Consider the following 12,791-nt stretch of genomic DNA (forward strand, 5'->3'; position numbering starts at 1 on the left):
TAAAGATTATAATTATTTTTAATTACTTTTGATAGCTGGATTACATTTCTTAGATGCAAAACCACACTGAGATTGGGCCACATGAGACTCCAAGACTTATGTGGTTTACATAGGGGAAAACAGGTTTAGTTCAAATCAAATTAGATTTTTTCAACATATAAAACATTTATTATAATAAAGTTTCAAAACCCAAACACTTATAAAAAATAAGCTATATTGTAATTATGCCTTTGGGGGATTTTTCTGTATGGGCTGAACTGACTATGGCATCTGCAAATAGGAGTTCAATGAAGTATCCATTGTTTCCTGGTGAATTTCTCTGAAGTAAGTATAACAGTTGCTCTAGGGACTTAAAAAAATTCACATTATTTATTTAAATCTGGAACATGCATTATGTTATGATCTAAACCAAATATTGGATTATATTATTATAAAAGGCTTGCCTTCGCCAGGGTATGGTGAGTCTGGAAGTGGCCCGTGCAGTCTTGGGAGGTGTGTTGCCTCTCCCAAGCCATCCCCAGCCCATGCGTTGAAATAGCAGCCACAGAGACATCCAGCCTTTCTGGAATTTGTTTCTCCCATAGGTGGAGGCAGTCATGGCAGAGCTGAGTCTGAGCCACGTGGCAGACCGACTGATTGGTAACTACAATTTGGGAGGCATTTCCAGTGGTGAGCGGCGGCGGGTCTCCATCGCAGCCCAGCTCCTCCAGGATCCCAGTAAGTGGGACCCAGAACTGCTACTAGCTGCTGCCTAAGCATCTTCTGTGTGTCTGCAGATACTTTCAGCCCTTTCTTCACAGTTCCCATTTGGAAAGAGTTTGTATGGAACTGAAATTATTGAGATCTTTCAAACTGGGGACCCAGTTTTTTGGGAAATGCTGTATAGTTCATTTCCTGGCGTGGTTACGTCATGTACAAAACTCCTCTTGGACTTGAAGCGTTATATTCGTGTGCTCCATTCTGGTCTTCCATGAACAAAGGGCCCTGTGCTGCCCATCCTTACTTCTTACCAGAGCAGTCCCACTGTGTTTGCTGGGGAAAGCCAATGAGTTTGCTATGACTACAAGTGTTTAGGAAATGGCAGGAATTAAAACAGGAATTTGGGTGATACACTCAAAAGTATATATGTTATGGGGAAGGGGCTATCAAAATGGGGTAGCCAGTCCCCTGTGTCCCCCTGCTTGGTTTGGTCATTTCCCCCACCACCTGGGGAAACCTCACCACTCATATTCACCTGGAAGAGGACATGTTGCATCTGGATCCTTTCTTCGCACTGTGGGAGACCAAGACTTCCTATTCTTTCTTCAGATGGTGCTTGGTCACTAGACAGCAAATAGATGCTTTTAAGAGCCCTTGTCATTTTTGGGTAGAAATAAATTACAGTTAAATCCTCTAAAGACCCTAAATGCCTGCCATACCTCAGACCTTGTTTCGTGGGGTCAGATTTTTTTTTTTTTTTTTTTGCAGTGCAAAGACCCTGTTAGTATTGGAAAATGCTACAGACATGAAATGGGGTTGTATTTTTAACTAGCCTCCTCTCAGCCTTTTCTTTTCTTTCTTTTTTTTTTTTCTGAGACAGAGTCTTGCTCTGTTGCCCAAGCTAGAGTGTCGTGGCATCAGCCTAGCTCACAGCAACCTCCAACTCCTGGATTTAAGCAATCCTTCTGCCTCAGCCTCCCGAGTAGCTGAGATTACAGGCATGTGCCACCATGCCTGGCTCCTTTTTTCTGTATATTTTTTAGTTATCCAGATAATTTCTTTCTATTTTTAATAGAGACGGGGTCTCGCTCTTGGTCAGCCTGGTCTCGAACTCCTGAGCTCCAGTGATCCTCCCGCCTCAGCCTCCCAGAATGCTAGGATTACAGGCGTGAGCCACCGCTCCCGGCCCTCTCAGCCTTTTCAAAGCAACTTGGTGCCAGCCTGCCAGCTCTTGTTCCCTGTCGGGGTCCCCTGGGCAGAACCCAAACAGTCTATAGTACCCTGTAGACTGTGAGGCTTGTGAGAGGCTTGATCTCATTGCTCCCTTGTCCCCTTGAGGATTAAGGCCCAAATGTGCTCTGGAGCTGGCAATTGGGCCCTCCCAGGTCAGGTCCTTTCTCCGGGGCTCAGGCTGAAAGTCACTTTATTTGCAGCTACTTCTCACCAAGCACCATTTGGATGGGATACAACAGTTCGATAAGGGACTGCTCAGAATTCTGAAGTTTTAAGCATAGAGCCTGAGCTCGGCAATGGCTCAGACGTCTGGCCCTTCTTTGCCGGCAGAAGTCATGCTGTTTGATGAGCCAACCACGGGCCTGGACTGCATGGCCACGAATCAGATAGTCGTCCTCCTGGCGGAGCTGGCTCGCAGGAACCGCATCGTGGTCCTCACCATCCACCAGCCCCGCTCTGAGCTCTTCCAGGTGAGGGGCTCATCTTGGCAAGGGTGGGTATAGGGTGTGTTGCACTGGGAATTGCGGGGGCAGGGTCAAGGTTTGTACTAGAGCAATTGGAACCAGTAGCTCCTGAGAGGAGAAGGGCAAAGGGTGGAAACTTACTTCTTTCGGCACCTACCATTTCCAAATGCTTTCTGTGCACTAGCTCGTTTAATCTGCACAACAATCCTGTGAGGTGCATATTAGTATATCCACTTTACAGAGGAAAAGAGTAGAACTTAGAAATGATTCAAATTTGAGCCAATAGCATACACTTAGTAAAAAGCTAGAATTGGTATTCACAATCAAGTTGGCTTCAAAGGCTGTATTTTTTCCACTAAACCATACATACTTCCTTCCAAAAATCTCACTTTCTCCTCCCAGTATCCTTTTAGTTAGCTACTGTTTGCTTTTTATAGACAAAGATCTAAGATTTAAAATAAAAACAAAAAACAACCAACCAACCAACCAACCAACCACCCCAGCTTGCTCAACGTCACTTACTCGGCATGGCTGGGACTCAGGCCCAGTAGTTGTTCCTTACCCAAGATGTGATGCCGCCCCTCGGGACAGGTTGCAGCGTGACTCACAGTGCTAGCCCAGGCTGGCAAGTGTAGGGGTGGACTTTGAGTGTGTCCAGGAATACACGGCCAAGGCAATCAAAGGACTGATGCTTGGAAAGGTATTTCCCGCAAGGACTTGGGGACCTGATCACACACTAACTCCCTCTGTTGTCCCATCAGCTCTTTGATAAAATCGCCATCCTGAGCTTCGGAGAGTTGGTTTTTTGTGGTACGCCAGTGGAAATGCTTGATTTCTTCAGTGACTGCGGCTACCCTTGTCCTGAACATTCAAACCCTTTTGATTTCTTCAGTAAGTTTTCCCCATCATGAATGTTTTTTAAACTTTCTCATCTCAGATTTCTGCCTGGATGACACCAGCCTTACACGGTTTTATTTTTGCTTTTGTTTTGATGTTTTATACTTTTCAAGGAATTAATTTGGCTCAATTAACTCACCATAGTTAATCTATCAGAATGAGGTGGGGGAATCTCTCTGAATTGGCACACTCCTGCTCTATCAGAGAAAAATCAGCTGAGCTTCTGGATTCTCCTAGACAGTCCCAGTGGGATCCTCATGGCCCTGTTAGGTAGCCTTAAAATATTCTGATTTTATAAGTAATAGCAGTAATAACAGGTTTTATTCTGATGGGATATTATCGCTAGTACTCCTGTACCAATGATGAAACATTATCCATTGTATATACATATGTATGTGCTTTTAAAAACACAAGGTGATATCTTTTTGGGAAAAAATTTTAGTGGACCTGACATCAGTGGATACCCAAAGCAAAGAACGGGAAATAGAAACCTACAAGAGAGTCCAAATGATTGAATCTGCCTACAAAAAATCAGCAATTTGTCACAAAACTTTGGAGACTATTGAAAGAACAAAACACCTGAAAACATTACCAATGATTCCTTTCAAAACCAAAGATGCTCCTGGAGTTCTGTCTAAACTGGGTGTTCTCTTGAGGTAAGAGCCTCACAAATGTAAGCAAGGCCCATTTTAGGTCTTTAGATATCCACCAATAATTTTCAAAAGTAATTAAAATTGGATTATTTGGTTTTCAGGAGAGTGATGAGAAACTTATTGAGAAATAAGTTGGCCGTGATGATGCGTCTCCTTCAGAATCTGGCCATGGGTTTATTCCTCATTTTATGTGTCCTACGGGTCCAGAACGATGTGTTAAAGGGTGCCATCCAGGATCGAGTGGGTCTCCTATACCAGTTTGTGGGTGCCACTCCGTACACAGGCATGCTCAATGCCGTGAATCTGTGTAAGTGCCCGTGTGTAAGAGATGTACCCCTTTCCTCCCTAAATATCTCCCTTCTCCAGCTGTAACCTTACAAAAGTCCACCATTATTAGGGCATTTCTCTGAGCTACACCTGGCCCTCTCCAGATTCTCTGGGGAAAGGTAACTATTGAGTTCCTAACACCTTGGTGTGAATTAGCTCACCAGGTGGATTTCTCTGAGGGTCTAAGGATCCAGGGAAACATGAAGTTATGATGTATTGGTGGGGTAGGAAGAGTCTTTCAAAAGATCATTCCTGGAAAAAAAAAAAAAAAAAAAGATCATTCCTGGTATCTCATCTTGGTCATTAGGATGCCTAGTCTACTGAGGCCCAGCTACCAGGCCAAGTTTGCTCCATTAGTTTCTTTTTGGAGCCTATTTTAGGACAGCCAGCACCTAATTGTCAAACTCGGTGGGAATCCAGAAGCAATACCCGGTTGCCTGATGTTACACTTTATGCAGGAAAATGGGCTAGAGGGATTTCCAAAATGTAACATTTAAGTTCAGGGAATGAGAAGGAAGGAGATGCTTCTGCAAAGTCAGCCCTAGAGATGAATTTCCCAGGCTCTCTGCATTTCCCAGCCTTTCCTGGCCCCGTAGAGCAAGTGTAAAATGCAGGATGCTGGGGGGCCAAGATCCTGCACAAAACGGGGACAAAGTGCTTCAAATCACTCATTCATGCACCTTTTGCATGTGCTTTTCTTGAATTGATGACAACCCCCCACTTTATAGAGAAGGAAATAAATTACGATATCTTTTGCAACCATATTGCAATAGATAGAGCGTAGATTTGGGAGGGAGTGGTATTTATTGTGCTATGGATGGCAGGTCTCCTCCTTCCATGACTGGGGAGCCTGCCCAGCTGTTCCTCACCCTCCAGCCCTGACAGTCCTCAAGTTCAGCTTGGGTGAGCCCTCCCTCTCTTAGCTGTGGGGTGACTGACTGTTCTGAAACCTGCCTTCCACACCTAGTTCCTGTGCTGCGAGCTGTCAGTGACCAGGAGAGTCAGGATGGCCTGTACCAGAAGTGGCAGATGCTGCTGGCCTATGTGCTGCACACCATCCCCTTCAGCGTCGTTTCCATCCTGCTTTTCAGCAGTGTGAGCTACTGGTAAGGGCATGTTCAGGGTCATTCAGTCCACATGGGGCCTGGCCTCCCGTGGAGTGATAGAGGGCTAGTGGCACTTGTGGAGGGAGAGCTCCAGGATGAACAACTCCCTATTCTCTGCTCTGGAGGATCTACATTTTGCCCATCAATGTCTAGTGCAACGTCATATCTTTCACAACATTTATTTTATTGGAAATAACCCCATCTGCAGCCCAGCCTGCATGGGACCTGAGAGCAAACCAATAAGACTACATGTGCCAGGGAATAGCACGTCCTACATTCATGGCAGGGCCTGGGCCAGAGAAGCGGGCTGTGCAGAAGTTTGGACCCAAGTGCATGTGGGTCCCAGGTGCAGGGAGACAGCAGCCTGAGTGTAAAATCATAAGACGGACACATTTAGAGGGTGGGAAAAGGACAGCAAGCTAATGAAGGAGGCAGAGGGGTGATCAGGGAGGTGGAAGGAGAAGCCGGATTGGGCAGCATCAGAGAGAATGAGGGAGGAGAGAGTTTCAAAGAGGTGTAGTAAACTCTTCAATATTGTAGAGGGTAAAGAAGGTGAGATGTAAGACAAGGAAGTCATTGCGATCTTCCAAAAAAGAGCCTCAGTAGAGTAGCAGAGGCATAGTCAGGTTTATAAGGGAATGAGGAATGAGATAAAGGAAGCAAATACTGTTTTGAGAAGCTTGGAGGTATAGGGTAGGATGAAGAGGAGGAAGTTGCTTAAATGATTATTGAGCTCAAAGAATGGTCGTTTTAGGATGTGGTAAATCATCAAAAAACATTAGATTGACAGTAGATGAAAATATGGCCAAAACTGGGATAAGTCAAAGATCAAGGTTCCAGAGTAGACCAAGGTAGAGGAAAGGGAATCAGAATAACATGGTTCAAAGATGCCAGCAGCTAGGGGTCACACTGTGCAAAGATAAGGAAGTTGGGGTGGGAGAGAAAGAGAGAGGATGAAAAATCAAGAAGATGACGATAGCGAGAAATTCATAAAATAGAAGGTGAATTCATCTGCTCTGGTGAATTCACTGAGGAGAGAGACTGAAATTGAGGAGAGAGGTTAATTTAAAGCAGGGGTTTATATCAGTCATGATGGGCCACACCACTGGAATGCAAGACACAATGAGGAAACCTTAGGGGTTCAGGGGCCAGCTGAGGCAAAGTGGCAGAGTGGATCCAATGAGTACAGCAATATGCCTTGGACATCACACTTCCAATGGCTTACGTGAGAGAGCAGGGTCCCCAGAGGTGGGAATTGATAAGGCAAAGAATGGCAGAAAGAGCAAGATGGTGGCCATGGAAGTCGAAATCCGCTAAAGAGTGTGTAACAACTCATCTGCCAAATCGATGGTGCTGGAGAGCAAAGGGCTTTCACCTTTTATTTCAAAAAATTGAAATAAAAAAGGAATAGCAGAAGGGGGACAAGGAGCTGCGGCAGCGAGGGCATTGGGGAAGTAAGAGACAGGAGGCCATGATCAGAGAGGGTGTCTTCAGAATCTGAAATCTGTGAAGTGGAACAGTTTTGAGTAATATTTAAATCCAAGGTATGGTGAGTGATTAGGTAGATGGAGGCGCTCGAACTGAGGAGATTAGCTTATCAGGGGACACCGATGTTGATGGCTCATCCAGAAGGTTAAAGACCTAGAGGAAAATGATAGTGGATGGGAGTGGAAAGAATGACCCTGGTCTGGATGCTACGAAGTCATCAAAGGTGCAAGAATGTTTTAAATGTTACTGAAGACTACAATGCGGAAGGTAATTAATAGTATAAGCAAACATCTTGATTTGTATAAGAGGAAAGATGGATGGCCTTGAAGAGTGGTGAGGAGGGATGGGTATAAGACATGCCAACTTCTTTTCCTTACTCTACAAATGGAATAAAAAGCAGCCATGTCTAATGAAGACATGCTATCACCAGGGAAATGTACTCTGGTGAAGGAAATACAAGAAAGGGGCATGGCTACAGGGTAGTTCGTTTACAGAAAATAAAGGTCAAATCAATGGAAGGGCTTGGTGGAATAAAAGACAGGAATGGAATGGAGTAGGCCTGGGGAGGGCTAACCTGATCGAGGATGAAAGAAGTGAGGGGTTTTCATGCTGGCAGTAATCCCATATAACAGGAATGTGGTTCAGGGAAGGAGGGGCTGAAAAGCAGGTTGGGTGAATCCTTTACATTAGGGCAGGCCGGTGCCAGTTAGGCAGAACATGGTTATTTATGAAGAAGCCTGGAGAGTTCAACAACCCAACTTATTGCAGATAGTTGTGACTGTTGTCTAAGTAATTTAATATTTTCCTATGAGAGTTGAAGACGCTATAAAAGAGGAAAGGTAACTCCCATCGAGTTGGAGCCCACGTAAACCATTTGAGGTAATAAATGATCTCGAATGTTGGCTCTGTCCCAAAAAGGCCTTTCAAAGGGAATTTGGCTTGCCCTGCAAACTCCTCCCACCCACTAACCACCAGGGATTTACTCATAGAAGGCAAGTGTAGTATTTTTCTTAAATGATAATCCTTGGAGAGGAAACCAAAGATCTTATGCTTTCCTAGGGCTCTGAACTTATATCCTGAGGCTGCCAGATTTGGATATTTCTCTGCTGCTCTCTTGGTCCCCCACTTAATTGGTGAATTTCTAACTCTTGTGCTGCTTGGTGTGGTCCAAAACACAAACATAGTCAACAGTGTTGTGGCTCTGCTGTGCATTGCTGGGATGTTTATTGGATCTGGACTTGTCAGGTAAGATATAACAATTCAGAGAATTTAGGTTGGTATAATTTGTTGTTAAACCGCCTGATTATTATAAAGGAATTCCAGAGAAGAATTATGAGTTACTGGTTAAAGATACTACTTTGCTAATCATTATTGCCTAAGACCTTAAACTGTTCGCCACTTGTTCAGTAAAATGTCTTTTTTATTGAGGATCAGGAAATGACAAGATAATCATGTTATTAATATGATTCACATGTAATTAGCCATTATACCAAGAGGAGGAAAACCAATCTGGATGCTCCAGAAAAACTCACAGCTCATATGACAGGCTAAATTGCGCACATGTTAGCTCATTTCTGACCTGGTACAATTCAGTCTCTATTCCAGTTCTCAGTTCCCAGTTATTTTTAGGAATCAAGACTAGTTAGATAAGAAAAGAGCCTGCAGGATGAAAGACTGCTCAAAAAAGTATCAGGACTCAAAGAACATGTACCAAAGTTAACAATAATCATCTCTGGATGACATTTCATTTTTTTCTTCCTATTTCTATATTTTATAAATGTTCTATAATGGGCGAGTGACATTTTATAACCAAGAAAAAACAGATACATACACATACATTTTTAAAAAGCAGTAGCAAAAAGGGTAGAGAATTTTAAGTGTAAAATTGATCCCAGGCAGGTGATGTGAGTTTACTTGCCCATAAGTAAACTATGGGTCCCTGAGGAAAAGTGAAGAAAGCTGTTTGACTTAAAAATCAAATAACAACAAAAAAAAAACCCTGAGCATCTACTATATTTAATTATATTTATAATAATGTTTAGTTATTGAACTCTCAGAGTAATATATTTTCAGATAAGGAAACTAAGCTCAGACCTGACTTTGCTCAAGGCAGGCCACCATGGAGAGACTCTCTCATGATGCGCTTGACTCCCTAGAGCGAGGGCTGACCTCTGCCACTTAGCCGCCACATGACCACGGGCAAGTCACTTTTCTATCTAAATTAGAGTGTTCATTTATAAAAGGGAGATACCTATCTCAGCTCCACCTACCTCAAGGGATTGTAAGAAGCAAATGAGATAATCGATGTGAAAACATTGTAACTGTAGTGAATTATATAAAGGTGAGACATCATACAGCAAAGTGAGCTAGGCTCTGATCAACTTCTATCAAATCTTTGCTGATATCAAACCACAAATATTTATTTTGTGTTTAGCCCTGTGTGGTGCTGGGAGAAAAGAAGGTGTATGGTTCCTACCTCGAAGAGGTAGCACTCTAGCCTCTGGGCAGCCATTCTCTTGTGGCCATCCTCCTATTCCAGGCCTCGTTATCTGGTACTTGAACTTCTGCTGAAGCCTCCCGTCTCTTTTGCTGTTCTTACTCTGTCCTTACTCTGATCCATCCTACTTGCTGGTGTCACATTAGTTTTCATAAAACATTGATTTCAACATGATCTTCCTTATGGTCATTCAACATCAACGCGTTTCAAGGCCCTGAAATGGTGCTTTCCAGCTATTGTTCCAAACTCACCTCCCACTGCTCCTATTTCAGATCCTCTGCTCCAGCCTTTCTGGCCCATTCAGTCCAATATGTAGTCCTTGACATGTCTGTGCTCATACCATTTCTGCCTTTCTAGAACGTCCCTCCTCTTTCCCTAACTCCTTCCCAGATTCCCATCTATCCTTTTCAATTAGCAGCCTCTCAATGTAATTAATTCAATTTTGTGCCTTAGGGAGTTACCAATAATTGAAAGTCGTGGAGTTTGAGGGTCACTTGGGGATAGATAAAACCATAAATACCAAACACAAGAATGTCATGGACATGTGGTACTAGTTTTTTATACTTTCTTGGCACAAGTAGTTCACTACTATGTATTTTCATAGTTTTAAGGATATATATCCTATGTCCCCAACTACTTTGTGAGTTCTTTAGGGATAGGATACTTCTTTTGAATTTCTAAGCACCTAGAACTAATGCCTTGCAGATAGAAAGAATTTCATATTTTTTGATTGATAGAAACTACATAGTGGACCAAGAAGGCCATGGTGTCTGCATAAAGTTTCTCCTGAAATAGTTTAGAGAGGAGACATATTTCCTTTTCACACTGACTGTTTGCTCGCTCTCTCCTTCCTTTTCCTCTTGTATTCTGGTTTAGTTCTCACTTCATATACTACACCTTCAAATCTGTTTAACCACAAATATCTTCCTCCAATGAGATCTGTGTTAAATGTGTGTTTTCTTTTATCATTGGTGCTTACCAAAAAAAGTAAACACTAATTGATCATGAGAGGACTGTTAAATTAAGGTGTCTACTATAATGGGCCACCAAACTGTGATTAAAAATGACAAAGTGCCATACTTACTGACTTGGAAGGATGTCTGAGACATATGTTTGTGAGAAAAAAAGCAGGTTAGGAAAGAGCATGAAAAGTTTAATCCCATTTATGTAAAACTTTATAAACACATACATATGTTATATATTTATACATCACCCTTTATTTCTGGGAAATGGTATTTCTTTATATTTTTCAGTATTGTTTGAAGTTTTTTTATAGTAGGCATAATTTTTATAACAGCAAAATAGAAAATTATATTCATGTTGGAAAAAACAAAATAAGGATTGCTTTTCATTTGGTAGGACTATTACCAGAGCCTATTGAATTTCATCTTTTTTCTCTTTTTCTTAAGAAACATACAAGAAATGCCTATTCCTTTTAAAATCATCAGTTATATTACATTCCAAAAATATTGCAGTGAGATTCTTGTAGTCAATGAGTTCTATGGACAGCATTTTACTTGTGGTAAGTATTCTATTTTGGAATATTATTTTTCACACATTATTCTGAGGAAGCAATTTCCTGAGGGAAAGGTATTTTTGAAAACAAAAAGATATATTTTATAATAAATCAATTTAAAACTTTGTTTTCAAATAAAGTCCAACATTTTTTCTCTGATTTTTAAAATGAAAGAAAATAAGCAGTGGTCAAGTTAGTCTCCTGTCAAAGGTCAATAGCTTAAGGCCACTTTGATGTTATGAGAAAATGACAGACCTTAAGTATATTGCTATAAACTATAGTATATTCTGGATGGACTTAGTTCCTATTAATATAGCTATTGAACACATCCGAGCAGGTTGAAGTGGCTTCTTATTCCCCAAAATGTAACAGTATATGGTGGAGCAATGCTGTTGTTCACACAATCCCACAAGAGGGAAGTGGGAATATGACAAGGTCCTCAATATTTTTTAGGTGATAACATCAGTAACTTCAGGATATTCGGTGCTAAGTGATCATGATTTTTATCAGGAGTATAGTAATGAAACTATACCCAAAATAGAAATAAACCCATCTCCATCTTCAAATGAAGCCAAGGCCCAGAACTTTTCACTCTTGCTTCATCTAATTGTGAATTCTGGGCGTTCTAAAATGTCCTATATCTTTCATGAAGTAGGGTACTTAGCAGAGTGCTAAGCACTTAGCATTTGGCAAATATCTGTTGATTAAATTACCTGACGTGACCCATAGCTGACTTTGTCAATCTTTTCCTTGGCAGGTAGCTCAAATGTTTCTGTGACAACTAATCCAATGTGTGGCTTCACTGAAGGAGTGCAATTCATTGAGCAAACCTGCCCAGGAGCAACATCCAGATTCACAACAAACTTTCTGGCTTTATATACATTTATTCCAATTCTTGTCATCCTAGGAATAGTTGTGTTTAAAATAAGGGATCATTTCATTAGCAGATAGTAAAAAATATTGCTGGGCAAATGGAGTTTAAGCTGCCGGATGTATGTATGACTGTTTTGAATATCTGAAATAGGAATGCCATGTATTTCTTTCTTGATAGAACATCTTAAGTCTTTTAACCATTAAGACTCCATTTGTGTCCACTGGATCCATGTAGGCCTTGAATGCAATGGAAATGGTTCATAGTCCTTTGCTATTTCAACTTGCAGGAACATGGGGCGTTTGGAAATTATGATCGAGGTGGTCCAAGAATGTAAATAATAATCATTCATAAACCTATGGGAGATTAGTATGACTATTAGTTTTCTTTGTTCTAGACACAGGAAAATAAGTCTGTTAAAAAATTATGCTTACATTTGATATAGGATTCAGTAAAAAGAAAACGTTTGAATGATTACTGACTGTAGGTAACAGAAAAGGAGTTGTGGGTTTAACTGAAGGAAAGCATCATGCAAATTGGGTAAGAATGCTTCTGATATGATTTGAAACCCATACTTGGCCAGGTGCGGTGGCTCATGCCTATAATCCTAGCACTCTGGGAGGCTTAGGTGGGAGGACTGTTTGAGGCCAGGAGTTTGAGACCAGCCTGAACGAGAGCAAACCCCACCACTACAAAAAATAGAAAAACTAGCCAGGCATGGTGGTGTGTGCCTGTAGTGGTGCGAGGCTGAGGCAGGAGGATTGCTTGAACCCAGGAGTTTGAGGTTGCAGTGAGCTATGATGATGCCACGGCACTCTAGCCTGAGTGACAGTGAGATCCTGTTTCAAAAAACAAAACAAACAAAAAAGAAACCCATACTTATGGGTACATGTCCATATGAGGGGGCTGAGTTATCTGATCACATCGATAGGATGTTGGACAGATGGATGATGGACACCATTGATACAGAGCAGCCAAGGATTTTACTGTAAAAACTTTAAAAACTGTAGGAATGGGCTGAATGGTGAACACAGCACACC

At 41.9% G+C, this 12,791-nt stretch overlaps 1 protein-coding gene across 1 annotated transcript in view; it reads left to right on the top strand.

Annotated features, from left to right (window-relative positions):
• The window catches only part of ABCG5 (ATP-binding cassette, sub-family G (WHITE), member 5), a 21,518-nt gene extending 9,176 nt beyond the window's left edge, over positions 1 to 12,342 (top strand). Inside the window, exons 4-12 of the mRNA XM_012653872.1 lie at positions 585 to 717; positions 2,263 to 2,402; positions 3,158 to 3,287; positions 3,736 to 3,949; positions 4,048 to 4,253; positions 5,241 to 5,379; positions 7,927 to 8,112; positions 10,774 to 10,886; positions 11,638 to 12,342. Of these exons, the coding sequence (XP_012509326.1) occupies positions 585 to 717; positions 2,263 to 2,402; positions 3,158 to 3,287; positions 3,736 to 3,949; positions 4,048 to 4,253; positions 5,241 to 5,379; positions 7,927 to 8,112; positions 10,774 to 10,886; positions 11,638 to 11,831 (1,455 nt within the window). The 3' untranslated portion in view covers positions 11,832 to 12,342. The remainder of the gene's footprint in view (positions 1 to 584; positions 718 to 2,262; positions 2,403 to 3,157; positions 3,288 to 3,735; positions 3,950 to 4,047; positions 4,254 to 5,240; positions 5,380 to 7,926; positions 8,113 to 10,773; positions 10,887 to 11,637) is intronic.
• Positions 12,343 to 12,791: the final 449 nt, after the last annotated feature.

The sequence above is a fragment of the Propithecus coquereli genome, unplaced genomic scaffold (genome assembly GCF_000956105.1).
Source record: "Propithecus coquereli isolate 6110/MARCELLA unplaced genomic scaffold, Pcoq_1.0 Scaffold43, whole genome shotgun sequence".
NCBI lineage: Eukaryota > Metazoa > Chordata > Mammalia > Primates > Indriidae > Propithecus > Propithecus coquereli.